The following is a 27,703-nucleotide window of genomic DNA, read 5'->3' as shown; positions in this document are numbered from 1 at the left end:
TGCCATCATCAGCTTCCTAGCCTGGGTTGGGCCAAGTGGAGGATAAAGGGGCTTGCTGTTTCCATCTGTGTGATTCTGGCGACTCCCAGTGAGGACACAGCCCCCTGAGGAGTAAGGGACCATCACTGGGGCTCACTCCTACATTCCCAGATGTAACCCAGTCCAGGGCAGGCCCTTGGTGGATGTTTGGGGAAGGTCAGGCAATTACAGCAGTTGTATGAGAGGCACAGTGGGGCCCACATGCCTCCCAGCCTCAAGTGTGGACTTTCAGTGAGGTTCTGTTTCATTTGGGAACAAGCTACCAACCTTGGGGAGCCCCACTTACCTGGCTTCTAACCTCCCGGCTCCAGTGAAATTTTCCTGAACTCACCAGGGACTTTTCTCTCTCCTGTAAATGGGGACGATAGTCGTTTCTCGCTAGGGTTGTCATGAGGCCCATGCGGGTAGTATGTGTATAACCGGAATGCCAATGGGGTGAGGGGTGCAGATGGAACACTGGCCACATGGTGATCAATGTGGCAGCCCAGTGGGTACACAGGGCTTCGTGATACTGTTCTCCTTCAGGGGACGTCTGAAATTTTCTATAATAAGAGGTTGAAAAGTGAATACTTGTATGATACTACGAGTCGTAGATACATGTCATTACCCATCTGCCAAACCCACAGACTGCAGAACACCAAGAGGGAACCCTAATGTCCACTCGGGTTTGGGTGATGATGACATGTCAGTGCAGGTTGGGGATGTGGGAACTCTCTGTACTTTCTGCTCAACTTTGCTGCGAACCTAAGACTGTTCTAAAAAAGAAAGTGTATAAATAATGAATGCACATAAAGCACTTGGCTCAGGGTCAGGCTGGGAGTGGACTTCTATGATCAGCATCTGGGCCCTCCTTGCGTCTCCACTTCCCTGACCTTTGAGGTCCTGGCATCACAACTGCAGCCTCTCCTCTGGGTGGTCCCTGGGCCTCTCACTCCTCTTCTGCCTGCTCCTTAAATACTTTCCTTTCTTGACACTCTGTTCACATTCTGGTAGCAATGAATTCCTAGGAGGTGAGGGCTCGGGAAGCCCGTCTCCACAGCAGGACTCGTGAAGTCCTTCGCCCCTGCCTCAGCCCCCTCAAGGTTGCCTGGCTGGCTCCTGGATTCCCCAAATCTAGGAAGTTCAAACTGCCTTTTCTCCTTTTTCTGACCTCAGACCGCTTCTTTGCCCCCGGATGTGCCATTCCAGCAATACTCCTTATAGTTTCTTGCTGGTTCTCACTTAATGCTCATTAAAGGGAAACAGAACTGCCATCTTCAAGAAATGCCAAATAGCTCACATGACTTGGGCTTCGAAGTCCTGATCTCAAAGGCATCCAAAGTCAAGTGCTGCAGGTAGACACCCTAGCTCTTGAGGGAGGCCGTGGGGAGTGAGGAGGCACCTGGCTGGTTTTAATCCTCATCCCTGTCTCTACCGGCCTTGGAGGTGTCTGAGGAAGTTGGTGGGTTTCCTGCATCCCCAGAGGGCAGAATCATCTCTCCTGGGCAGGGCTATGGGGACGCCAGTTGGGGAGCTGCCTGTCAGTGGCAGGAGCCCTGAAAACAAAGGCTGCGGGAACAGGTCCCTCCCCGCAAGGACAACGCCACCCGACTCCCCACTGAATGCACTTGATTCCGTTGGGGGCCACTAATTTATTAAGAGGTCATCTAGAAGGCGGGCCCCCTGACAAACTGCAGGAGGCATCTGCTGCGCTAAGGATGGTGGTCAGGTGCCCCTTTAGCGCCCCTGCCAGCCTGGCTCCAAGGAGGCCCCTTCCTGCAGAGAGCAAGGCAGGAGGCGGCCAGCGTCCTGAAGCGGCCACCAGGTGTGGCTCATCGGAAGGACTCATGCTGGAAACAGAGGATTAGCCCAAAGAGCAGCAAGTGGCTCTGGGGTGGAGAGATTCTGGAAGATGCCCAGCCCCTGCAGGGCTGCTACCACATTTGTGCAGTGAGGGGGCGGGCACACCCCGCGGCCCTTGCAGCTGCAGGTGCTTGGGGATCAGGTTGGGGCTCCCCAGGGGAGGCAGCTTTAGAAAAAGGAGATGGGTACCTGACTGCCCCCGTCAAAGTGAGCCGCGGCTGGGCCCTGCAGCCCCCCCACCAGTCACACTTGGGCCCCGGTCACTGCCTTGGAGCCCCGACGTGTTGGGGCAAGAGCGCTCCCGGCTGGGCGCGGGCTCAGGCGTCAGCCCCGCCCTCGCGCCACCACTGCCTCCTCCCGGCCGGGCACACGCAGCCGCCCTCAGCCTGGTCCTTGCGCTCGGCCGGCTAGCTGGCCGCGGTCCTCCTCGGGATGCAGCCTTCCATCTCCAGCGCCTCAGGCCAGCCTTCGTACTTATTGGTGTGCTTACTGTTCTTCACGTGCTGTGGGGTTTGGGGAGCAGGAAGTCATGGCCTCAGCCCTCAGGCATAAGGGACAGACAGAGCTTTCAGTCCCCTTGTGCTGGTGTCAACCAACCGTGCATGCTCAGGGCACTCACGCCCCCATCCCCCGATTTTCTCATCTACGAAATGGCAATAGCTGCACGGGCCTGCTTCCCTCAGGTGGAGTGTGGGGGAGCCAACTGCTCTGCGTGTGTGTGGGCCTGGAACACACAGGGAAGGTAAGGAGGGAACATGATGTACGTTCCCACCCTCACCTGGCCCGCAGGGAGCTGCTGGAAGCTTCAGGAAGAACAAAGCCAGAGGGCGCATTTCTTCTCGGGGTGCTGAGTTGCTCTTTTCTGGCAGCCAGAGCCTTCCAGAAACCACTGAACAGCGTGTTTGCCTTGTCCTGCTGTGTGTGTGTGGGGGGGCAGGACTGGGGGGCACTGTGGCTTGCACCAGGCTAGGAGCCTCCCACAGATGAGGATGGTGCCTGGGGCTTGCACGTGTGGCTCTGGAGGAGCAGTCGACCAGAGGGCAGCAGGGGCTGGTGGGAGCACGAAGTGCGGTGTGAACCAGGGCACTGGGTCGCAGCAGGATGGGACCAGCCTGAGCATCTTGAAGATGTTTGGGAGAAAGATTTCTTAATTGTGAGTCTTGCCATTGTGAAAGCTTTGCCATTTAAAGACCCTGGAGGGGTCAAAGTTACTGGCCTTCCCCATGCCGACGGCGAGGGGTCTGGAACTACCCTGGGTAGGGGTGCTGGTGCTGGAGGAGAATTCAGGGGCGTGGACTGAAGGCACACTGGCGGGACGGAGGCAGAAGGGGTGGGCACACTGCTCTGGGCTCTGCACCCGTACCTGCTCAAAGGGGCTCTTGTTCTGCACGCCCTTGGCCCCCACAAACACCCAGCTGTCCCGAAAGGCCAGATCCTTCACGTTCTTGCTGCCCAGATCGCTGAAAAGCTTCCTGGTCTCTTCATTCATCCTGCCACACAGAAGGAAGAGATATAAGCGGTCGCTGTGGGAGGGTGAGGCTGAGGCTGGCCTCGGCAGTCACTTACTTGGTGGCTGGGTCGTCGTAGGATGCCACAAATACCAGGGTGCCTTCATGCAGTGGCCGAATAAACTTCAGCAGGTCGTTGACATCTGGGGTGACAGGTCCCATGAAACATGGAGCATCAGGCACCACGGAGTGCCCATTCCCCACCGACCCCTGTTCTCCAAACAAGGAAACTCAAGTAGGGATCAGGCCAGGGACACGCCCACCAAGGGTCGCCAAGTAAGTGAAGGGACAAACTGGTATAAGAAGCCAGGGCCACCCCTATGACCATACACCTGCCTTTTCCAAACCCAAGGAAGTGCTCAAGAAGCTGCAGTGAATGGACAGAGGGCGGCACTTCGGGGAAAAGATGCCCAGTCATTTTGCTGCACATGGTGACCACTCACCTCCTGCCCACATGTCGAAGGCCCGGGCCTCGATGAGCTCACCACTGACCCCTGGGTTGAGAGGGAGGGAGGGGGTCCTGCTGGGTGAGCCGTCAGGGCAACTCCACCCTACCACCTCAGCCCCCCTAGACAAGGCTAAGGACACGGCACTGGGCACTGAGTGCAGACCTTCTGGAAGCTTTTCAAACATTCCCTCATATTCATGCCCACTGTGCCCCCTTGTTCAGACAGCTGCAGCCCATCCGAGGCTGTGGAGGTTCTGTCTGCCATTTGAGGCTCTCCAGGGGCTTCCTAGGAAATCCCCTCCAACTTCCTGGAAACTTCTGGTTCTTTACTGCTACTGTGCTTTTGTTTATTGGGTCACTTCTTCTGTGGAAAATTCAGCTTGCACAGACCCCTTCCCAGGCCTCCCTGGGAATTCCCAGAGGGAAGGGGAGGGGAGGTGAGGGCCAAGGCCAATATCCAGATGCCTCCTCATGGGGAGGGCACAGGGAAGGAGGGTGGCAGGTCATGACATGGCTTCTCCGATCTCAACTCTGACCCCACATCACAGGCACTCACCATTCACCAGGGCGATGTTCAGTCCACGGCCCACGTTGTCCTTGACACTGCTCATGAGCCTAGCGGGGTGGGGGTGGCAGGGCCCTCAAATGGCACATTTGCTCCACTTCCCTCCACAGATCCAGCTTCCAGTCTCCTATGCCCCCCCACCGTCCACCCCAAGGAGCTCACATTTTATCTTCGAGGCAGATCTTTGGTCCGATGACATTGGCAGCCCCGCTGACCATGCGGAAGGCCAGGTGCTCCTCAGGACACGGCTGGGGCAGGCCGCATTTGTACTTCCTGGCTCGTGGCTCTGAGCAGGGACAGCAGGAGTGACCCACAGGCCTGGCCCTGGGGTCACCTGAGATCTGAGAGGGGAAGGTCAGGACCAGCCCACAGGGAGGCATGAGTGGCCACAGAACAGGGGACCAACAGGGGATGGAGAGGACATGGCTCAGGCCAAGGCCAGGGACACTTCCACAGACACTCTGCGTCCTACTGGGGCTGGCCTCAGGGCAAGGTGACAGGGACCTCGGGGAGGCTTTTCTGCCCCCGGTGGGAGAAGAGAAAAGATGTAGGAGGGCTGGCCTTGGCTGTGGCCCTGCCGGGAACAGAGCACAGGTGGGGAGGACAGGAGCAGGGCGGCCTCCATTACAGGTTAAATTGTGACCCACAAAAGATGTGTTGAAGTCCTAACTCCCAGCACCTTCGAATATGACCCTATTTGAAAATAGGCTCACTGAAGACATGATTTGTTAAAATGAGCTCATCGCGGAGTAGGGTGGCCCTAAATCCAATGACAAGTGTCCTTATAAGACACAGAAGACAAGACAGATACAGAGGAGAAGGCCGTGTGCAGACAGAGGCAGAGACAGGAGGGACGTGGCCACAAGTCAAGGAACACCCGGGGCCCCTGGAAGCCCGAAGAGGCAGGAAGGACCCTCCTCTGGAGCCTGCAGAGGGGCTGTAGCCCTCCAACAGCTAGATTTCGGACTTCCGGCTTCCCGAACATTCCTGAGAGGAGAAATGTCTGTCATTTAATCCATCCAGCTGCCCCGGGGAAACTGATAGCAGGAGGCGGGGGGTGGGGTGCAGCTATTACAAGTCCCCCACAAACTGGAAACGGCCTAGACAAGGCCTAGACTGCCTCATGGGAGTGCTGGTAGAAATAAGGACGTCAGAGGCGCTTCTGGTGGGAGCGAGACGGAAGGGCGCGGAGAGAGCACATGGGGCCCGGAGCGCTGCCGCCGATGGGCGCCTTAGAGACGCTTCTGACGTCGTCTCGGGTGGAAATGGGGAACATGGTACTGGACACTGGAGGAAAGGGGGTCCTCGTCATACAGTGGCAAAGAACTTGGCCAAATCTGGTTCTAATGTTTTGTGGAGAGCAGAACTTGTAAAACACTGAGCTGGGATACTTAGCTGAGGAGATCTCCAAACACAGCACTGGAGAGCACAGCCTGGTTTCTCCTTGCTGCTCACAGTAAGATGTGAGGAGAGAAAGAGAAGTTGAAAATGGAATTGTTAAGCACAAAGGAACCAGAATGTGTAAATTTGGAAAATACTCAGTCTAATCATATTGCAGAATATGAGAAAGCAGGCTCTGGATAGAACACCAAGGCTGTGGTCGGAGGGCCATTTACTAAAGAGCTGAGGCGTGTGACTTGTGGCTCCACTCAATCCTGTCAGCAGAAGCCAGGAATCGAGACCTGCGGGGCCCTCCTGTCTCCGACCTCAGAGACACCAACAAGGTTTTTGAGACACTGCCATCCTGGGCTGAAAGGGACAGAAAAAGGACAGAAGGAAGTAAGGACGGCTCTGAGGGCAGAGATGGCACAGGCCCAGAGGGTAGGACTGCCCCCACCAGAGGGTGCCCCCCCCCCTCCAGTGGGGCCAGAGGACAGAGGATTCTTCTCAGGCCTTGAATCCTGATGGCATTTGCCCTGCTGGGTTTCAACTTGCTGGGACTGCTGACCCCTTTATTCCTTCCAGTTTCTCCCTTTTGAAATGGGGATGTCTATTCCACGCTTGTCTCACCAGTGTATTCTGGAAGCAGGTAACTGGTTTTCTAGGTTCACAGCATGCAAGCAGCTAGTTTGGGGAGGGATGGCTGGAGAACAGAGACCCTGGAGGACTGGAGGCAGGCCGTGCTCTGAGGGCTGGGTACGGGGGAGGGGTGGGGAGGTGATGGAGCCTTACCTGTGGTCACTGAGTTCTCTGGGCCTGTGGGTACAGAGAGTTGTTTGTGTTAGGGTGGAGGCCTCCAGGGGCCGGCAGCAGGGCGCCCTGGCCCTATACCATGAACTCAAGGTGGAGGGTCAGTCAGGCTCAGGGGCCAGGGGCTAAGCCAGATGCAAGCCCCCTGCTCTGGAAAAAGGGTAAATGACAACTGTAAACAGTACTTGGGGGAAGGGCTACTAATAACAAGGTATAGAGTGCCCTCCCCATCCCAGAGGCCAGGATAGAGCCTGCAGGGAGCAGCTGGGATATTGTCCCCAACGTTCAGCAGAATCCCCCTGCCCCTCACTGACTCCGCTGACTCCAACAGGCCACAGAGTTCTAATTAGCAGGGACTGGAGTTCCCAGCTGAAGCAATTGGGTGGTAGGGGGAGGACTGTGCTGGGTGCCAGGAGAAAACCCGAGGGCAGCTAGAGGTGGCCTGCCAGGAAGAGACCGAAACCCCAGGCCGCCCCCACCCGCCCCGAGCCTCTGCCCACACGCCCAGAGTGCCCCCCAGAGCGGCCTCCACAGCAGAGTGAAGAAGTGTCCCACACTTACTGGTGAAGAGTTGCTGGATGCGAGGAAAGCCACTGCCAGGCCCACCCAGGAGGATGCTGACCACGATCCAGGTAAGGCCCACGGTGACAACCAGGGCCACAATGCGGAGGGGGCCTGGAGGCAGGACAGACAGGGGCAAGGCCACCTTGGTTGCCAGTGAGCTCCCGAATGACCCTGGGGCCTCTCAGTACTGAATCTCCCTGCCACTTGGGAAGAAGTGAGCAGAGGACAGGAAGGTGGGGACCTGCTGCCATCTGCCAGGCCTGAGAGGGGGACTTGAGCTCCTGGTAGGTAGAAGGAGGACCCTGAATCCAGGGCTTTCAGCTTGGTTCTCTGTGGCACGTGTGGAGGAGCCTAGCAGACCTTACTGCTCAAGAGGCTCCAAGCCTCCCTCAGGAGCCCCCTAACTTTCTGCCTCTGAGGCTACCAACATATTTATATCCCATCTGTCCTGTCCTCTTTTTCTCCTGTCATGATGGAGGGGAGGGTCCGTACTCCTTTTGAAGACCACTTCCTGCAGCTGTTGTGAGCTGGACCCTAAGCTCTCCTCTCAATGACTGTCATCCTCTCTCACTCTCCTCGACCTGCAACACCTCCCATTGTGAGAAAGCACAGGAGAGGCCCTCCTTCAAATCACATCCAGCCACTGACTTCTCCCCCCTCCCTTCGTCTTCCCCAGTCTCACCATCCACTCTCTTCCAACCTACTCCAGTGTGGCCTTATCTCCATCACCCCAGCGAAACAGCTTGTGGCCAAGGCCATGTATCACCTTCTTGGAGTCAACTTCCTGGGTCACCCGTTGGCCCCAATCTTCCTGACCTCTCAGTTGGCTGCCCGGTCCTCCTGCTGGAAACACTTCCCCAGTGGCTTCTGTGACAGCACATCCTAACCCCATCTGGATGCTCCTCATCCTCCCTACTTAGATTGTCCTCCTCCACTCTCCCCTGAAACGCTGGACGTGCCCAGCTTCTGTCCCAGGCTGCGTTCTCTGCGTACAGTATCCTCTCCTCAACTCCCCGCCTCGAATTAACCCACAGAGCAGGGACTATTTTTTGCTCCAGCCCTCGCTGATCTTGAGGCCACACCCTCCCAGCCAGTTCCTCACCAGCCAGCTCTACTGCGATACGTTTACAAGGCTGCAACCTTTAGCAGTTCTGAACTCCAATTCTTGAGTTCTGCTCGCCACCGCCCACCCTCATGTGTTCCTCCCCCAGCCAAGCCATCTATCTCAGTCGTCAGGCCGAGGGCAGCTTTGGCACCGGTTCTTACCCAGCCCCATCGCCACTCCGGGCAGTTCCCACTCTAAGACCACGCGTCTCCGCTCCTGCACCCCGCCCCCTCCCCACCTAGCCGCCATGCTCCCTGCAGCAGCCTCTCCCACAGCTCGTTTTTTCAGACAGCGGCCAGTTATCCGAGTTGGGAGAAATCGACTACCCTGATCCTCCTTTCACAGCTCTTGAAGTCCTGGGAGGTGAAAGGATTTACTCAAGGTCACAGAATGAGTGTTTGTGCGGTGCCCTTCGTTGCCAAAACCACACTCAGTGGTCTACTCGGGCCCCTCCAGGCAGACCTTCGGACACCTGGGCCTCCAGTCCGGTCCCCTTTCCAACTGCCACCCGTTCACTGTGGAAGCCACCCACCTGCCAACCTCATGTCCACTTCTACCGCTGGGTTGGGGCCGCCGGCAGGTGCACTGTTTGGGGACCGTGCGCTCTGGGGACAATAAAGCAGAAGAGCAGGTTTGGGTGGGACTCAAGGATGAGCCTGGGCTTGGCCCCTGTTGCTAGGAGGTCGCGATCGGTGCACCGGGTTGTTCGTCCAACCAGCTGGTCAGGCTTCTCGCGCATGCGGAGAGAAGCCCTGCCAGGGCAGGAGGGTCCTCCGGAACTCGTCGGCTCACGATCGTGCCCACGGGAGCCTCTGGGGCCGCGGAGTAAAGGTGGTTCTCCTGGACAGAGGCCTCCTCCGCTGGAGGCCCTGAGCTCAGGCCGCCCCCCTCCGCCCCAAGGCTGGGGGCGGACGACACGGGCCAGGCTGGTGGAGACTTGCCTGGCCGTGGGGGAGATGCGAGCCGGGTCGGGGGCAGCCTGGTCAGGCCGGCCGCTCGGCTCCGCTCCGCGACGGGAGGCGAGGGAGGTGCGCAGCTCTGCCCGACAGGCCCGGCAATGGCGGCCCGGGGCGGGGCCACGGCCCGCAGGCACCACCCCTGCCGTCCGCTCGGGCCCTGCCGCCGGGCGCTCAAACGGGAGGCGGCTGCGGAGTCCCCACCCCGGGCTCCGCGCACCCCCGCCCACAGGCCCGCCTCCACCGTGCGTCCTGCGCGCCGGGTGGGAGGGGCCCGCGCCGGCCCCGCCTCTGAGTGCGCTTCGCCGGGGCCGCCGGCCGCCGCAGGGGAGGAGCCGGGTGGCCTCCGCGCGGATCCCGCGGCGGCTTCGAAGCGCACGTCTCCCCTCAGGCTCCTCCAAGGTGGGGCTCCAGCCTTCCTAGGCTGCGAGGGCTGGGGTTGAGCTCGTGGCCTGCAGTCGGATTCCTGAAGCCTGGACGCAGCGGATGGATCTGGGGGCGCAATTAGAAATTGTTTGAAAATTGAGATGTGTGTCTTTCAGAGCTGGAGGCGCAGAAGAGGACACGGGGGAAACAGGAGAGCGCGACGAGCCCGGGGCCAAAGCGATGCCTTTCCTCGCACTCTGTTCTCCAGGCGGAAGCACGTCCACAGGTGTCGCGTATCGCCGACGGCGGCGAGCTCCTGCCCGCGCCCCTCCTGCCCTCCTGAGGCTGGAAGGCAGCCGGGACACCGGCCCACGCACCGGCAGAGCTGCAGCCCGGCGGCCTGAGAGCCCAGGAAACATCTGTGCCCTCTGACCCAATCATCCCACTTACGGGAACCTTCCTAAGGAAAGAATCCAAAATAGATAAAGCTTGTAGTGCCAGGCAGTGACAGCTCTGGCTAGAATCCAGTAGCTTCTCCGCTGGTATACACAACATACAAGATCAAGGTAGTCAGTTTCAGGCCCCTGCTGCTGCAGTCGGGGATTAGTATTTTTTTTTTTTTTCTTTTTCGTGAACTTGGGATCAGAGATAATGCTGACCATCCGTCAAACGTACAGATCTGCGAGTAGGGAACCCTGGGTACGACGGGTCTTTCCTGCAATGCTTGTAGTCGCGGTGCCCAGTAGAGGGAGCGCCTGGCTACCCACACTCTTGGGCGGCCAGCCAGGCATGGGGAACCTGCCAGACTGGTAGCTCAGAGACAAGTGTTTACATCTTGCTCAGAGCAGGCATTTCGGAAAGTTTGGTTTAATGAGTCCCCCTGAGGGTCCAGAGGCACATCCACCATCCCCACAGGCACCACATAAGTGATGGGATCCAATTCCAGATCTTCTGGGCCTTCTGGGGCAACCTTGCACAACTCCCTTGTTTTCTCTGGGACTGCTTTTCAGTCAGGACATAGAGAGGATTACACTCTCATGTCCTAGGCCCTCATGTCTCCTCCTGCCCCAGTGCAGGCAAGGGGCGTGACATAGCACAGAATGTCTCCTCTGGGTGCTCTGACCTGTGCCCGTGTAGTCCCCATAGCTGAGGTGCCACTGGAGGTCCTCAACAGCTCTCTCATTTGCTTCTCTCAGTGTAGACGCTGAAGCGGCGTTATCAGTTGATGGCAATCATATGGGCCTGCGTGCTTCTACCCCTGAGTCGGTCTCCTCACCTGGGACCTCTTGCCTCGAGTCTAGATTAGGCGATCAGATCTCAGGTGACAATTGATTGCTCCCACCTGGTCCGTCCTGCCTCTGCCTGTCTTCAATAACCCACAGCTTAAGGGCCAGTGGAATATGGCCTCAATGGCCCCTCCTTCCACTTTCCAGAACAGGCAGCAAGATTTGCACATGACTGTCCTCATCTGGGCTCTCACATCTCTACCTAGTGCCTCATTCTCCTTTCTTGCACGGGGGTCAAGACCTGGGCTTGCACTGGAATGCCGTCACCTGGGCCCTCACATCTCAGGCTGCTGTAGCCACACTGATGGGGCTCGGGTCCCTGCCCTAGCATAGCTCGCACCAGCTCACACGGCCGCAGCGCTCCGTGGGCATCGTGTCTTAGGTTCTCGCTCTCCGTCTCAGGGTAGGGATCCAGATCCGAGCTAACAGTCAAATGACCTCACCTGTCCCTCATTCCTCCACCCGAGGTTGGGCACCAGGAGCTGAGGGGAAAGGGGACTCTCCACTCCTGACCCTTAAGCCTTGCCTCAGTGTCAGCATCCAGAAGTTAAAGGTTAGTTGAACGTTGAAACTTGGGCCCACCCAGAGCTGAGGGGACTGTTGGCTGTCCTCACATGGGCCCTCCTGTTCTGTCCCCACGTAGAGATCTAGAGCCAGCTGAAAGCCCTTATACCTCAGCACTCATGTTGCCACCCGGACCTGAGGTGACAGATGGGTCTCCTCATTGGGTCTATCGTCTCTCTTCCCCATTGTAGGGCTCCAGAAATGAGGTGACACTTGTCTTAGTTCAGCAAGGCCCTAACTACTGTGTCAGATCGTATTCACTCAGAGCTGAGGTGACAGCTTAATGTCCTTACTTGGGACCTCATGCCTCTTCCCCATTGCAGGTTCCTAGAGCTGAGATGACAGTTGACTGTCTTCATCAGGTCCCTCTCTCTTTGTTCCTCAGTCATCCGGGGTCAGGTGACAGTTGAGTGTCATTACCAGGGCCCTTATGTGTATGCCCCAGTGTAGCACCCAGATCTGGGGTGTCAGTTGACTGCCCTCACCTGGGCCCTTATGCCTGTCACAGTAGAGACGGAGCAGGAGGAGATCAGGAGGTCCCAACACTCTGCCCTCCCCACTCACACACGGTCATCATGTGTTGGGGGCCCCAGAGGAGCTGGGTCCCGCTTCTACTTTGGGCTCCTGCTGCTGCCCTTATGTGGATCTTCCCACACTTCCAGAACCATCCTCCTTGGTGATGCCAGGCCAGCAGGTTCCCCAGCGGGCCTGGGAAGCCAAGAAGATTATCCCCGGAACACAGCTCTGCTGGGTCCCCCAGAGTCTATGAATGTCTGTGGGGCTCTGCAAAGGACTCTGAGCTTGAAGACCTCTCCTAGGGTCAGGAAGCACTCCCACATGTTCATTTATTTGGCTTCTCCCTGACCCCCAAGGGTTTGAAGTTATCCTCAGGTCTGTATCTTGAGGATTAGAAGTTCCAGGGTGCTTGGTGGGCCTTAGTGGCTGGGAACTTAAGAGTAGGCAGGACAGCGCCCTCTGGTGGTAAGCGGGGGAAGGCGCGGCCACATCTTCAGGGACCCATTCTGCCCCATTCCTGGCCACCATCCCTTGTGTGTCACCCCAGCTCATCTGCCCATCCCAGGCATGAGGCTGCACCACAGTCAAGGGCAAGACCCTCTGTGGCTACGTGGGAGCCAAAGGGTTACAGGGGAGCCCAGGAGTTCCTAGGCTGGCCCCCACTAGCTCCTGGGGAGGCCTTTGCCACGGCCCCCTCTCCAGGAGGCCACAGGCACCAGAAGGACCAAGGCCCCTGCCTGCTGGCTGAAGCCTGGCCTCCAATCCTGTCCATATGGAGTCTTCTCAGCTGCTCTGCATGACCTGGGCTAGGAGGGATCCTGAGGTCCAGATCCCACCGAGGAAAATCACCACTTAAAGGTCTGTGATCTGTCCTAATCCCATGAAGCTCCTTCCTTCCCTGTTTAGGTGACCTTGGTGATCTCCCTCCTTCCTTAACCTGAAGGCACCACCTCCCTGGTTACAGGAGGGGACGGGGAGAGTGCTTGTGTGTACAGGGGTGACCCGCTAGCCTCGCTTATGGGACGAGAAAAGCCCACCATTACAGCTTCTTCTTTATTTATGTATTGTCCCCAGGTGGGAACCTTGGCCCATCCCCCACAGCCAGCACTCTGCCTGTCAGGCTGTGCCCCTGTCTTCCTCACCCTCACCAGGCCTCGCACCTGTTGCCATCCCAGCCCAGGGGACCATGCAGGAGGGAGCCCAGCTGGTTCTCAGTGGGAGGACCAGGAGAGGCCCAGATGGTTAGAGCAAAAAAAGCTCCGGGCAATTGCCTCCCAAGCAGGGTGGGGGACAGAGGGGCCAAACCCTGACAACCACAGCACCCTGGGCTAGGTCTTCACCTGGCCGGGAGCAGAGCATCCCTCCTGATTTTCTGGGCTGCTTGTTCCCTCCATAAAATGTACCACCATCGCATCATTTTGTCCTTTTGTTCCTGCTTGGTTGCATCTCCCAGAGCCCAGGCTGAGGAGAGCTGGTGGAGAGGGCAGGACGGACACTCGGGCTGCCGCCTTTGTGAGGAGTGTACTGGGATGAGCAGTGTCCCCCCAATCTGTGTCCACCTGGATCCTTGGAATGTGGCCTTGTTTGGAAATGGGAGTGTTTACAGAGAGAATCAAGGTAAGTTAGGCTGAGGTCATGGAATGGAGTGGGCCCCTAATCTGATATGACTGGCGTCCTTCTAAGAAGAGAAACCAGGAGGAGACACACACGCACAGACACAAGGCAGTGCGTAGAGACAGGGGGCAGACACTGGGGTGGCGCGGCTACCAGCCAAGGAAGGCCAAGGACGCCGGCCGCACCAGCAGCTGGGAGGGGCAAGGCAGGCCCCCAGGGCCTTCGGAGGGAGCGCCGCCCTGCCGACACCAGCATTTCTGACTTCTGGCCTCGGGAGCTGTGGGAGGATGGATGTCTGCTGTCCTAAGCTCCCCCTCTCCGGCTGTGCTGCCATACCCCCACCCCGGCATCCGGGGTCAGTCACAAAAGCCCATTGCCTCTCCTTCCTAAGTACTTCTTGCCTCCGTAGACTGGCAATGCATGTAAACGGCCCTCAGTGATTCTGTGACGTGACCTCGCTGTGGCAGGGACAAGGTCAGGGCGGAGGCGGCCCATGTGGGCAGCACGTGCAGTGGGAGCATTCACTGGAAGGTGAAAATGAATGTGACCCAATCTCGTACCCCTACGCGGTCTGGTGATGAAATTCCGTGGAGTGGGGCAGGGTGAAGAGCACAGATGGGGGGGGAGCTCTCAGGAGGCAGCTGGGCTCAGTCATGACTAGACATGGGGTCAGGGGTGAACAAGGTCCAGACTGCCAAGCCCACGCTGGGGAGGGACGTGGGTGACAAGAACCAGGTGAGGGATGGGTCCACTGGCAGGAAGGAAACAAGCAGGGAGCAGGCGGGTGTGTTTGTGGATTTAATGGCAGGGGCTGAGATGGGGTGCACCACTGGCTGTTTCTGCTTTTCCAGTGGCAAGGGGGCCCCCTGTAGGTGCACTGAAGTGGGTGGGCCATGGAGTGCAGAACTGGGGTAGTGGGGAGAGCTGAGGGGGGCAGAGGGGCATTCAGGGGGCCCAAGACACCGGGGACTGCTGGGCAGCAGGGAGGTCCCTTCCAGCGGGTGACCAGGAATGTCGAGTGGCACTGAGACTGGTGTGAAAACACTTGACCCCTTCCCCCCAGTTCCAAGGACCTTGCTCACAGCCAGCAGGAGTGTGGGGTGGCCACTGGCCCACGGATGCCCGCCCACTGTCCCCTCCATCATCCCTCACTCCTGTCCTAGGTGGAGGAGCCCAGGACAGGTGGAAAAGCCACTCTGCTTCCTTCTGCTGGGGCTCAGTCCAGTGGACAGAAGCTGGCTCAGGAAGGGCCAGTGGCAGCTAGAGATGGTCACAGCGCGAGTCTCGAGTGCTTGGTGGTTGCGGAATGTAGCTAGGCCCGGGGTGGCTGGGGGCCAGGAATGTGAGGCTAAGGCCTATGGTCCTGAAGCCCTCCCGATGTGAGGCTGGGGGGGGCAGGGAAGTGGGAGGAACGAAGACAGACAGGGCCAAGGTGGGTGGGGTGGAGACCTGGGGCTCAGGGCTCAGAGCTTGTGGGGATTCACCCACTTGTAGGTGCCCTCGTACTGGAAGCCCACTCTCTTCATCAGCTCATCTGCCTCCGCGGGGCCTCGGCTGGGAGAGTGATAGGCAGAGGGGAGATGTGAGGGAGCCCCTGGGCTCCTGTGCCCCAACCCCCCAGTCCCACCCTTCCCTCCCTGCCCGGCCCCTCACCTGCCATAAACATAAGGGATGGGCTGGAGCTTCTCGCGCTCAATCTTGTGCAACAACGGCGTAAAGATCCGCCAGGCTTCCCGGAGCTCGTCACTGAGGGGGCACAGTATGGCTTTGGGGGGTGTTCGTGGGGGCAGGGAGGGGGTAAGGGAGGGAGAAGGCTGCCGCATCACCTGGAGCCCAGCTCAGCCCCAGCACACACAGGGGGCACAGGGGACCCCTCACCTGCGCACGAAGTGCATCTGGTTCCCACAGAAGACGTCCAGGATGAGGCGCTCGTACGCGTCGGGGAGCTTCACGTTCTACAAGGAGGAGGGTCCCTGCTGAGGCCGCCTGCCCACGCACAGCCCCCCAGCCACCCCCCACCCCGGGCCACGTGTCCACCTTGTATCTGTTGCCGTAGGTCAGGTCCAGCTCGGACTCCTCGGGGTTGAAGAACATGCCGGGCTTCTTGGTCATCATCTTGGTGTACACGGCCTCGTTGGGCTGCACGCGGATCACCAGCTCGTTGCGCTTGCACTGCTGCTGGAAGATGTCGCCGGCCACGTCGCGGAACTGCAGACGCACTTCAGCCTTGCGCTCGTTGAGCGCTTTGCCGCAGCGCAGGATGAACGGCACCCCTGGTCGGGGCACAGCTGCCTTCAGGACCCGCCCTGCCGGCGGCCCAGGCGGGAGGGAGCGGGGCTCCCCGGGGCTCCCTGGGGCTACGGCGGCCCGCCTACCAGGCCCGGAGGCGTCACCTACCGTCCCACCTCTCGTTCTCCACATAAAGGACAACGGCTGCAAAGGTCGCAGTGGTGGACCCGCGGGGCACTGTGGGGTCATCCAAGTACCCTTTGGTGGACTCCCCCTCTCCGTTGGGGTTCCCGACATACTGGCCCAGGACCACGTTGTCTGCTTGCACCTCTGAGATACATTTTAACACCTTGACCTGGGAGAGAGCCGGGAGAGAGGGGCTCCTTGGGTAAGGGGATGGAGCAGCCATGTGTGGGACAGAGGACAGTAGGCCTGAGGAAGCCAGGGGACCTCGCAGGGTGGGCTTCCCGGCGGAGTGACTGGTCAGCACAGACAGGAGGACACGCATCGCCCTGCTGAGGCCATGGCCGTGGCTCTCCTACCCAAGGGCTCCCTGGGACCACCTGGACCCGCCCCCATCTTCTTCTGAAGGAGAGGCGATGGGTCTGCCCGGGGGACATGACAGTCACTGCCAGTCCTGGCAAAAGGGACCGGGAGGGGGCACCTCCACCCACCTTCTCGTCACGGACGTCATCTGAGTCCGTGGAGGCAGGCTTCTCCATGGCCACCAGACACAGCATCTGCAGGAGGTGGTTCTGCATCACGTCCCTGCAGAGGGAGAAGCAGGTGCAACTTGGCTCGGGGGGCATTTGGGCGGGGAGGAAGGAGCAAGGGGGGGGCCCGCCTCCGCCCCCTCCCTGTCAGCCAGGTTCCGGGGACTCAGCACCTCAAACAGGGCTTTCTAGCAACAGGCTATGAGACTTGCTTCCTGAGCTCACATCTACCATTGAGGGCCCCTTAGGCAAGGGAAGAGACAGTGACCCCTCCCTTCACAGCCACCACTGGCCACTCAAGACACCCACTTGTGAATCTGAATTTTGGGGTGGGAGGAGCTCCCCAGAACAGGGAGGGGTGACCCTGCAGAATGGCAGGATTGCACCCCTTGCCTGTGCTGACCTCCCAGGAAAGGAGACAGGCTCTCACCGGATGATCCCAAATTCATCAAAGTAGCCCCCACGGCCCTCAGTGCCAAAGGGCTCCTTGAAAGTGAGGATGATGCAGGCGATGTTGTCCCGGTTCCAGATGGGGCCAAAGATCCTGTTGGCAAACCTGCAGGAGGGGCAGCGTGAAGAGTGCTGCTGTATCCTTGGGGGCAACAGCAGGATGGGCTGGGCCCCATGAGCGCCCAGCCCAGACCCAGTCCCCCTCCACCCTGTCGCCCGGGCCTGGCCCTGGCCACACCTCAGCACCATGAGGTTCTGGACCATCTCCTTGCCCAGGTAGTGGTCGATGCGGTAGATCTGGTCCTCGCGGAACAAGGAGGAGATATGGTTGGACAGCCTGTCGGAGCTCTGCAGGTCCCTCCCGAAGGGCTTCTCCACAATGACACGGTTCCAGCCTCTGTGGGAGCCCAGAGCTGTGTCACCCCACACCCTCCCTGGGCAGCAGGGGCCAGAACCTCACCTTCCCCCAGGTCTCCCTCCGTGAGAAGAGGCAGAGCCTTCCCTCCCCGTTTGCATTCTTAGGTGACTGGCAAAGCTCTGCTGGGTGGGCCCTTCTGCCCCACCTTGGCAGGGTCCCCAGATCTGAGGACACCTCCTGTCCTCCCCAGCCCTCAATGCCACACTGAGAACTTCCTCAGAAGCCTTCCTGCCCGACCCGCTGGTCACGAGGATAAGTGGGAGCAGGTGGGGGAGCAGGGGGAGGGGATGTCAAGGGCACAGCTGCCTCTGCGGATTTAAAATGGCCAAAGGTCCCTTTCTTTGCTATTCCCCATGAACAGTTAACGTGAAACTTTGCGTTCAAAACCAGAACAAAGTGAAACAGATGACTGTGTCTTTGAGAGAAAAACGGACTGGCAGAACCAGCGCTCAAGAGAAAGCAAAATTCTTGTGGAGCAGTACCGCCACCTTGTGGTCATGAAGGGGACCTGGGGAAGCACCGAAAAGCCAGGGAATAAGCGACCGGCAGCAGGAGTTTCATGGAGCAACACCGCCACCTTGTGGTCATGAGGGGGACCTGGGGAAGCACTGAAAAACCAGAGAATAAGCGACCGGCAGCAGGAGTTTCATGGAGCAACACCGCCACCTTGTGGTCATGAGGGGGACCTGGGGAAGCACTGAAAACCAGGGAATAAGCGACCGGCAGCAGGAGTTTCATGGAGCAACACCGCCACCTTGTGTTCATGAGGGGGACCTGGGGAAGCACTGAAAAACCAGAGAATAAGCGACCGGCAGCAGGAGTTTCATGGAGCAACACTGCCACCTTGTGGTCCTCGCAGGAACAGCGGCCAGGGAAAGTTGGATTTCTAGCAAGATGGGCCAAGGAGGGTCATCAGCAAGATTTTCAAGGTACGTAAGTGCGGTAGCATTCTCGGTAAATGCTATTAGAAAGCCCCTGTATTCATACCCTATTCTCTTCTTTGGAGAGCTAACTCATGTAGAGAACAAACAGGGGTCACCATCTTTTTCAGACTTGGTAGACTAGTTTGCCCCAGGGACTCTGGACAACTGCCAGACCAGGACAGGGCACACCTAGGAAGCAGGAAAGGCAAAAGACAAGCCTTACGTCTGGCTCATGCAGGTCTCGTGGATGTTCTTGGTGACTGCCTCGTAGACTGTGGGGGGCAAGGCCAGGTAAAAGAGGCGGTTGGCCTGGGGCCCCTGGTGGAGGGCATTCATGTGGCTGTTGAGGCGCTCGTAGGAGGCCGTGTCGTCATACTGGCCAGCCACATAGGAGTTGCGGGCAAAGAACTCCTCCAGCTTGGGCTTCTCCTCCGGTGTGGCCTGAGAAAGACGGATACAGGGACACTGGCCCCTCCCTGGCCCTCCCTCTCCGCCAGCAGTCAGTCACCCTAACTCCACACCGGGTTCAGCCCCATCTCGTCAGCTATGCCCACCTACAGGGGGAGGCCTCGGGCCCTGACACAGAAGTTACATTTCAGGAAGCTGTGACCTGGCAGAGCTCTCTCCGAAGTCAGGACACCACACTCTGGTGTGTTGGGAAAAGGCAGATGTATAAGATTTCTGTGCTGAAGACACTGCTTCAGCTCCTGGCCCGGGCGGTGGGGATGGCGGCGGCGTGGGAGGCACAGCAGGGAGGACCCGGTGTGTCCAGGTCAGAGGGGAGCTGGAAACAGGGGTCTCAGGCCGGAAGGGTCCCTGCACCTCGCCCTACGCTACTTCTGTCATCCAAGAAGTGGCAAGAGCGGGTGACCGCTCTGGGGAAGGCAATGGGGAGAAGTGCTAGGGCAGGAGAGGCTCCAAGGAGGTTTCCTAACGTGGCCCTGCCCCTCCGCCATGGCCGGGGAGAAGGGGGCCTGTCCCAGGGAAGAAGCAGCAGAGGGCAGGAGTGGGAGGAAGGAAAGGCCTCCTTGGGTGGGATGGGAGGGGGGCTGTCCCTCCTGGAGACCCCTGGAAGCCACTCACTTTGAAGAAGGGCTCGCTCTGTTTCCGGATGTCGGCCACTGTGAGGCGGGAGCGGGCGTAGCCCACGATGAAGGTGTCTTCGGGCAGAAGGCCATCCCGGAACAGCCACCTGAGGGCACGCCATGGCTGTGGCCGGGATGGGGAGGGCGGGGAATGCTGGGGACAGTGGGACGGTGGGGGGACATGCTTACCAGATGGTGGGGTAGATCTTCTTCTTGGCCAGGTCGCCCTGTGGCAGAGGGAATAGGCATGGTTAGGAGACGCTGGGGGCATGACCTAGATGGTCTCCTCCCTTTCGACCTGGGCACCTGCTCAGGGTCACCACTCAGCCACAAGCATATCTGTCTCAAGTGGGAGACTGTGCTAGCTCTTGACCCTGACCCTGAGCTGCCTGCCCTGCAATCACACAGACCACAGTCTCTGGTCACAGTGCAAGCAAGCGGAGCCACACCCAGGCCAAAGAGCCTGCTGCTAAACAGCCCACAGGCTAAAGAAGAAAACCTGAAAACTCTAGAACCAAATGGCAACAGAAGTAGCACATAGCAAAACCTATGGGATGTGGCCTCAGATGCTGCCTTTAGCTCGGAACTAATGAGCTCAGGGCCTGATTTAAGAAGTCAGACAAAACAGTAGAATTTTAAAGCCAAACAAATTACAAGGCAGGAAATAATGAAAAATAAGAATTAATAAAATAGAAAATAAGCCAAAAGAAAATATCAAGAAAGCCAAAAGCTGGTGTTTGAAAAGGACTAATAAAAACAGACAACCCTCTGGGAAGACTACTTTTTTAAAAGGCACCAAGAATTAGGAGTGAGGGGCGCCTGGGTGGCTCAGTCGTTAGGCGTCTGCCTTCGGCTCAGGTCATGGTCCCAGGGTCCTGGGATCAAGCCCCGCATCGGGCTCCCTGCTCCGCGGGAAGCCTGCTTCTCCCTCTCCCACTCCCCCTGCTTGTGTTCCCTCTCTCGCTATGTCTCTGTCAAATAAATAAATAAAACCTTAAATAAAAAAAAAGAATTATGAGTGCAACAGGACAAAAGTACAATCAGGAAAACACGGAAGGGGATTATTGTGAACAACCTTATGCCATGTCTGACAACTTAGATGAAATGGACAAATTTCTATAAAAATCCAGTCTACCAAAACAGAGACAGGGACCTGAGTGGGGAGTGGTCATTAAGGAAACTGGATCGTGGCCATAAACTTTTCCACCAAGGCATCTCCAACACTGAACCTGGTGCTGGAACACTTCACTGGTGGATTCTACCAAAATGCCAGAAACAGGGAAGTCCATTCTGAGGCAGACTCTGCCTATAATCCAGAATATATAACCTACTCCTACACCATAATAAGGAAACAACCCAATGAAAAAGTGACCAGATACCTCACAAGGAAGAGAAATGAAGAGCTAACAAACACACGAGAAACTGCTCAAGATCATCGGTTGTCAGGAAAATGCAAATGAAGCCACTAGATGCTGTTTCACGTCCATTAGAACAGCTGTAATCCAGAAGACTGACAACACCAAGCGTTAGAGAGGATGTTCACAGCAGCCTCAACTCACAACAGCCCTGCGCTGGAGACAGCCCAGAGGCTCAATCACCAGGTAGATGGACAAGCTGAGAATGAAGCTCTAGGATAGGCAAAACTAATCAACTGTGGTAGAAATTACATCGCTGGTTGTTTGGGGTGGATTGACCGGGATGGCCATCTAAGAACTTTCAGGAGAGATGGCAAGAAAGGCCCTATATTTTTTTCTGTTTTGTTTTTAATTACTTATTTGAGAGAGACAGAGAGAGAAAGAGAGAGAGAGAGAGAGAGCATGAAAATGGAGGGAGGGGCAAAGGGAGAAGGAGGAGGAGAATCTCCAGCAGACTCCCTGCTGAGCATGGAGCCCAACTTGTGGCTCGATCCCAGGACTCCGAGATCATGACCTGAGCCGAAATCAAGAGTCGGATGCTCAACCGACTGAGCCGCTCAGGCGCCCCTCATCACACTACTGTGTAGACTTTGTGGATGTGCGAAATTTTCCACAATAAAAAAAAAGGTGTGAACACATGGCAACTTCAAGCAACAATATGGCAGATCCCAGAAATTCCACAGAGGACTCCCTAGAAAGAATCACAGAGTTCCTTTTCCCCAGGCTCCAGTTCGGTCACTGCAGCCATCCCAATATGCTTTAATTTTGTGACCTGACAAAGGAATTGTCTACTTCAGATGGAAGAGGAAGGGGCAAGAATGGCCACAGGCTCCTGAAGAACAGAAGAGCAGAGCACCCTTTCATCTGCCTACCCTGTAATTAGAGCGGGGGATGGGCCTGGGCTGTGAACCCACGCTCCACCGAGCATTGCCGATCAGTGGGGAGAGAATAAGGCAAGCTGGGGTGCACTGGACTTGCCGTAGTCAGAAAAACGAACTCCAGGATAAGGACCTGAATAGTCAATGCAAAATTACCTTTTAGTAGCCATGTAACCACTGGATAAGCTCATTTCTATGAACTTATGAACCCACAAAATGGAAGCCACATGATCAGAAGCAAAGTAATGCCAACCTGGTTCAATCCCCACCAGGGATAAGCAGTTAGGAGGGCACCCGGGGGGCTCTGGGGGGAAATCCCTGCTCTGGGTGGGCAGGTGCAGGCTCGGGGCGCCTTGTGCCTCCAACGCTCGAGTTTCCTCCTGTTCTTTGCTCTACCTCAAGTCTCCTGGGGTGACCTGATGTCCCCCCAGGGCTTTAGGTGAGGACCTGCATGTGGACCCCTCCACATGTGTATCCCTGCCCAGACTTTAGTGAGCACTGAACCCACACAGTCAAGTGTCTACTGGTCATCTCCAGGCTCCACTGGAACCCCAAACTCCCAAACCGGGTGTTTCCCGAAGCAGGGTTCCCTGTGTTGGTGCCCCTGCTCACATCTGCTAACTGTTCACCACTCATCTCCCGAGCAATGTGGAGTGGGTCCCTGTTGTAACGGCCACCTTCACGATGGCTGCTGTCACTGGTCCTTCATGGTCCGACTCCAGCCGCCAGCCCGGGAAGCTAGCTCCCTGCCCATGTCCCTCATTGCCCAGGGGCCCCCACTATGGCACCCTCACAGCAAATCGGCAGTGGCCGCCTCTGGCTTCTCCCATCAGCGGCACTGGAGGGATACTCTGCTCAGGTCACCTCAGCCCTGCATGCTCCGGGAGAAACAATCAGAAGCACAGCCCGCAAACGCCTCCCAACCTTCCTTGTGGCAGGTGATGTTTGCTTATGATCAAATTCCAGCGGGCTGAGAGGACTCGGGATAGGCTGCGGGCAGTGGACTGGTAGCGGGGGACTAGTCTCCTGTCTGCTGAGTCACAGTGCCCAACACCCCAAGCTCTTTGTTCCTGCGGCTCCCCTTGGGATTAACTACCGACTGAACCTGCTTGCCTTGTTCAGCTCAGCCCCAGCAACCAGAGGCCTGCTGGGCTCCAAGTCATGCGAGGAAGAAGCGAGAGACGGCCCAGGACAGCGGTAGGGGTCCTGCTCCTCCTCATGGGAAGTGCGGTGGCCGGCCCTCCCCGCCAGCCCCAACCAGACGCCTTTGCAAGACTGAACACGGGAAGACCTCGACCAAACATAGGCACACTGTGTGTGGGGGTGGGGGAGATCACAGGGTCTCTTGGTGAAATGCGCCTCGGAGGCCTCCTGTCTTCCCAACCCCTGTCATTTTTGTCTGAGGACCACAGCAGGGAAAGAGCTGCCCGGGGACAGGTGGTGACTTTAGCAGGACCAGCAGGACCTCATTAAGATCTCCAGCTACCAATATCTGTCCCAGTTGGGGCAAAGGGACTTGGGCCACCGCTTGCCTGTTGCCACCTAGGTTGGACCTCAGCTTCTAGTTTTAAGAGCCCAAACCACCGCTGACATCTCTGTTTGAGGATTTGAGGGCGGAGGGCGCAGCACAGAGCTTCAGAGGCCGCCCGCCAGCTGGAGGCATGGGAGGGGTGGGCCATCCCTGGCCCCCGAGGGTCACCCGGGTCAAGGATCTGTCTGGCCTTATGGGGTGGAGTCTGGGCCCTGGCTGGGGCCCAGCTGGCTCCTGGGAACCGGGGAGAGAGAACCTGGGGGCTGTTGAGGTAGGCTCCCTCCTCCACCCTGGGGCTCATGAATCATCAGGCCTTTGGGGAAGTGCCAAGGTCATCATGACACAGCAAGAATCTTATCGACCCAAGGGGGAAAAGCAGCCCAGAAACATCCCCAAAAGAGAGGGGGGCCAGGACTACCAGGTCACCCCTCGCCTAGGCACACATTGGGATGAGGCCTGAACACCCATCAAGTCCATGGTCCTTACGGTCCAGGTGGGGAGACTGAGGTCCAGAGAGGAGAGGGGCTTGCTGAGAACCCTGCAGTGAGCCAATCCTGCCCATGCAGACTCCCAGTCCTGTTCTCTCCCTGCTCCTCCATTCCCTGTCGGGGAGAGTCCTCTAGCCTGTCCGAGGTCCTATCAGATGGGGGAGGACATGATTTGCCAGGCCCAAGGTCCCCCTCTCCCCAACACTGGTCTCTAAGGAGAAACTGGTTTCTTTCATTCCAGAGCTTTCCAGACAGGGAGCGCAGGTATCTCCACGCCCTTCCTGGCTGGGGGTGGGAGTTCTGAGAAGTGGTTAAGTGGCCACATGGGAGGAACAGAGAGCAGCTCAAAGCCTATTGGGTAACTGTGAGCCAGCATGAGGAAGGAAGCTCGGTGTGAGAGCAAGGCAGGTAAGGAAGGGGCAGGGGACAGCCATGTGGGCCACTGGGGGCTCTGCGTGTGCTCTTCTCTTGGCATGGAACTTTCCCTGAACCTGCAGGCCCTCTGCCTGGGACTTGTGGGCTGGAGGTGGCTGGGGACGCAAGGGCCCATCTGTGTTTTCGGTCACATGTGCCACTAGGAGCTCTGATTGGGCTACTAACTCCCCTTGGGTCCCTTCCCCCCAGCACAGAGATCACACAGGGAAGGCAGCTCACTATACCGCAGAGAAGGCACTTGATCACTTTGTTGGGTGAATGAGCAGTGAACTTGCTGGTTTCCCAGAAGAGCAGGTTCTGGGAGAGTGTGCCCTCAGCACCACTCTGCCTACCCCTTACTGGAGAGTGGGAGCTGTTCTAGATGCTGCCTGAGCATGGGAGGCCCCCCCACCTGGCTCCAGTCCCCTTGAGCAAACAACTCAGGACAAGGGGTGCCCCCCCCACCTCACTCTGCTGTAATAGCACTTCCCATTTCTGCTCTGGAAGCGTCTGGTTGTCACTCTCGGAGCAGAGGAGAGCAAAGGGGAACCCTACCAATCGCAAAGAAAAGTTGCTCAACCCCAAGCTGGCCACAGGCGAAGGCAGTGAGCTAGTCACAGAATCAGCTCAGCCCGAGGTCCCTTGACATTTGTTTCAAAAGCCCTCATTTGCTCCGCAGAAACACTAGAGGTGCAGAGAAGGAAAGACACTTGCCAGTCATACAGCAAGCTCGGGTGCTCTCAACAAAGCATCTAAGAGTTGAGAGCCTGGAGTCCTAAGCCATTTCTTATGGCCTGGGATCCTCTGGTGGAGCTTCCTATGACAGCCCGGTATGGGGGTGGGGGAAGGAGGAGGAATAATCCTGAGTAACTTTCTCCTCCAACCTGTTTCTTGGACCAAGGGCCTAATGGTCAGAGTCCTAGGTGTGAGACTTTGTGGCCAACACAGGTTTGCCTCCTCTAAGGAGAACATGCTGGGGCAGGGTAGAGACTAAGCCTGCTCTCCCCCACCCCATGTCCCTGGGTCCCCCTACCCTAGGAGTTACGGAGTCAGAGGACAATGCTTGGGGTGGCCCACCTGCCTTCCCTCCCTTCATCCCTCTGGCAGAGCCCTACCCCCACCCCCAGCACTGCTGACTTCTGATTAGAATCACAAAAGCTGGCGGGGAGCAGGCCCTGCAAAGGGCAGTGGCACCTTATGATACATGAACAAAGAACCAAGAGGTCCATCTTCTAGAACAAAATGGCAGTTCCACAGGCTAAACAACAGGGTGGGGAGGGACAGGTCATAGCTCGTCAACAGGCCTTGGAAGTTGGGGTAATGACATGGCGTTCAAAGGAAGGTCGAGTGTTTGTTCCCAGGGAACTTGCGGTAGAGACAGACCAGGGGGAGCTCAGGCCTCAGATCCTGCCTTTGGAACGGACTGTGACATCTACCAAGTCACAAACAGCTTTGAAAAAAGATACAGAATGAATAGCCTGCCCTGTTTGCAGAACCAAGTTCTGCCAGAGCTAAGGGGACCTTGACATGGAAGGGCACAGAAAGACAATGCCTACTCTGTCAAGAGCTAGCTAGTTTGGGTGGGATTCTTGCATAAGATTATACAAAAAGTTACTGGCAGAAATGGTCACAGGATGGTTAGCAGGTTCTTCGTCATGCCTAGGGTGAAAACGAAGAGAGATCGCTTTTACTTGGAGACAAAACCCCGGCAGCTCATCTTGCCACCCAGCAGATCTTGTTTCCACAAGGCACACGGGCACGGTGCTTTAGTCTGGGGGTCATGGCTCCACTAGGACCCACCCTCCCTCTGCTATCCCCCCTCCATCACGTATGGTCCTCTGCCTTTGCTTCTACCCTTTGATCTTCTAGAACAAAATGGCAGTTCCACAGGCTAAACAACAGGGTGGGGAGGGACAGGTCATAGCTCCTCAGCAGGCCTTGGAAGTTGGGGTAATGACATGGCGTTCAAAGGAAGGTCGAGTGTTTGTTCCCAAGGAACTTGCGGTAGAGACAGACAAGGTGGAGCTCAGGCCTCAGATCCTGCCTTTGGAATGGACTGTGACATCTACCAAGTCACAAACAGCTTTGAAAAAAGATACAGAATGAACAGCCTGCCCTGTTTGCAGTTTTCCCTGTGGAGGAAGAAGTCCAACGAGACAGTTTTTAAAGTCCTCCCGGCTCCAGGACACGGGTCTATGGTCAATGGCCGCGCACAGATTTCAGAACAGCCTGGCAGTGCACCTATGCTGGGTGGTACTGGGATGAGAGTGGCGCACAGGCAGGACCGAGAGAGAGAGCCCAACTGAGCAGAGCCCCTGGGGCCCCAAGACAATCAGCTGCGAAAGCCCAGGCACCCAGCAGGAAGGGACCCGAGGCAACGTCACACCCTACGCTTGGTTTTTAAGGTGTGGGGCCTGGGGGAGACTCACCGATGCACCCATGATGATGAAGATATGTGTATCAGATTGATGGAAGGCATTGCCCTGGTACAGCTCTTCCCGCAGGATTCCGCACACCTGGGTCCGGCTCAGGGCCACCTGTTCTGCCATGATGCTCTCTGGTTAAAGAAAGGCTCGTTGACAAAGCAGAAGAACAGAAGAGCATGGGGAAGTTGGCCACTTTCTGGAGGGGTCCTTTGAGGTCTCACCCCATGACGCCTGATTACTGAAACCACTCACTGAATGGCTGGGGGCTTAGAAAACTGCAGGCTCTGGGCTCCCACCATACTCTCCAGGCGGCTTTATTTCACGGCGTACTTTACAGAATTACTCAAAGCACTAGCGGATTCCAGCTAGAGCCTCAACTCTGCGGGACCAAGTAAAACTTGCCCAGGACCATCTCACCCCGGACTCAAGCGAAAACTCCACAATGAGCTGGAGCACGTTAGACCGTGCCCACGACGGAGTGCAACTCCAGGGCTCCTCCTGCCCAGCTGGGAGACGCCGGCGGGTCGCCGCCCCTCTCAGGGTCCCAATGGAGGGATGCAGGGGACACTGGGATCGGTTAAACCGTCTCGATTTTGCCCCGCTCCCAAGCATGGCAAATCAAAGGGCCTCGCGGCACAGCACGTTCGTCCGCTGGCGTGGCGCCTAGCCACTACGTTACCTGCGCCTCGCCGCCCTCGAACGCCGAGCTCAAAGCCTCGGAATCCCCGGCCGTTTCCGGGGGCTGCGCCCAGCCGGCTCATTTAACCAGCGGGGGCGGGCGCCTGGGCTGAGCTGACCGGCCTCAGGCGAGGCGCGCGGGCGGGGCCGCAGTGGCCCCTCCCCCCGTGGGCGGGGCGGAGCCAGGGCACGAGAGGTGCGCGCGCATCCCGCGCTGGGCCCCCGCCCTCCAGCCGCGTAAGGCTCCCACCCTTGGCCCGCCCCGCCCCTTGGGCACCTGCGCGGGCAGCCCGGCTGCCGGGCGCCTTCTCTCCCCACCGCCGCTGCGCTGCGTTCTCGGTGCCTCGCGAGTCCACGTACAGCTTTGCACCGTCCGCCCGCGTACCCATTGCTGGCTCGGCCCAACCCTACAGTCCAGTTTTCTCGCCCGTCCCGGGCGGCCGTGCGCCCTCGCGGAGGGCTCCACTTCCGCCGGCAGTGTGGCCACGCCTC

At 57.9% G+C, this 27,703-nt stretch overlaps 2 protein-coding genes across 6 annotated transcripts; both read right to left on the bottom strand.

Moving 5' to 3' along the window:
• Positions 1-1,650: 1,650 nt before the first annotated feature.
• On the bottom strand, positions 1,651-9,398 carry FAM3A (FAM3 metabolism regulating signaling molecule A). 3 transcript variants are annotated; one of them, XM_032397509.1, is made up of 10 exons: positions 9,203-9,397; positions 8,794-8,866; positions 7,154-7,267; positions 6,575-6,598; positions 4,565-4,688; positions 4,394-4,452; positions 3,833-3,883; positions 3,448-3,532; positions 3,245-3,371; positions 1,651-2,384 (listed from the first exon to the last, which is right to left on the bottom strand). In XM_032397509.1, the coding sequence occupies exons 2-10, from the start codon at positions 8,804-8,806 to the stop codon at positions 2,289-2,291; spliced, it is 693 nt and encodes a 230-aa protein (XP_032253400.1). In that variant the 5' UTR covers positions 8,807-8,866; positions 9,203-9,397; the 3' UTR covers positions 1,651-2,288. The 3 variants fall into 3 exon arrangements, with proteins under 3 accessions (XP_032253400.1, XP_032253401.1, XP_032253403.1); XM_032397510.1 differs by lacking the exon at positions 3,833-3,883 and having other exon boundaries at positions 8,794-9,398; XM_032397512.1 differs by lacking the exons at positions 8,794-8,866; positions 9,203-9,397 and having other exon boundaries at positions 4,565-6,151; positions 7,154-7,217.
• Positions 9,399-9,512: 114 nt separating this feature from the next.
• G6PD (glucose-6-phosphate dehydrogenase) lies at positions 9,513-27,691 on the bottom strand. 3 transcript variants are annotated; one of them, XM_032397494.1, is made up of 13 exons: positions 27,489-27,691; positions 26,537-26,664; positions 19,571-19,608; positions 19,380-19,488; positions 18,520-18,737; positions 17,194-17,352; positions 16,936-17,061; positions 16,467-16,560; positions 15,961-16,147; positions 15,601-15,836; positions 15,442-15,518; positions 15,217-15,309; positions 9,513-9,709 (listed from the first exon to the last, which is right to left on the bottom strand). In XM_032397494.1, exons 1-13 carry the CDS (start codon positions 27,598-27,600, stop codon positions 9,637-9,639), a joined length of 1,650 nt encoding a protein of 549 aa, XP_032253385.1. In that variant the 5' UTR covers positions 27,601-27,691; the 3' UTR covers positions 9,513-9,636. The 3 variants fall into 3 exon arrangements, with proteins under 3 accessions (XP_032253385.1, XP_032253384.1, XP_032253386.1); XM_032397493.1 differs by lacking the exon at positions 9,513-9,709 and adding an exon at positions 14,338-15,117; XM_032397495.1 differs by lacking the exons at positions 9,513-9,709; positions 27,489-27,691 and adding exons at positions 14,338-15,117; positions 27,213-27,361.
• Between the last annotated feature and the right edge of the window lie 12 nt (positions 27,692-27,703).

The sequence above is a fragment of the Phoca vitulina genome, unplaced genomic scaffold, assembly GCF_004348235.1.
Source record: "Phoca vitulina isolate PV1807 unplaced genomic scaffold, GSC_HSeal_1.0 scaffold99, whole genome shotgun sequence".
Taxonomy (NCBI): Eukaryota; Metazoa; Chordata; class Mammalia; order Carnivora; family Phocidae; genus Phoca; species Phoca vitulina.
The sequence above is the reverse complement of the archived record's forward strand: the minus strand, read 5'-3'. Positions and strand labels throughout refer to the sequence as shown.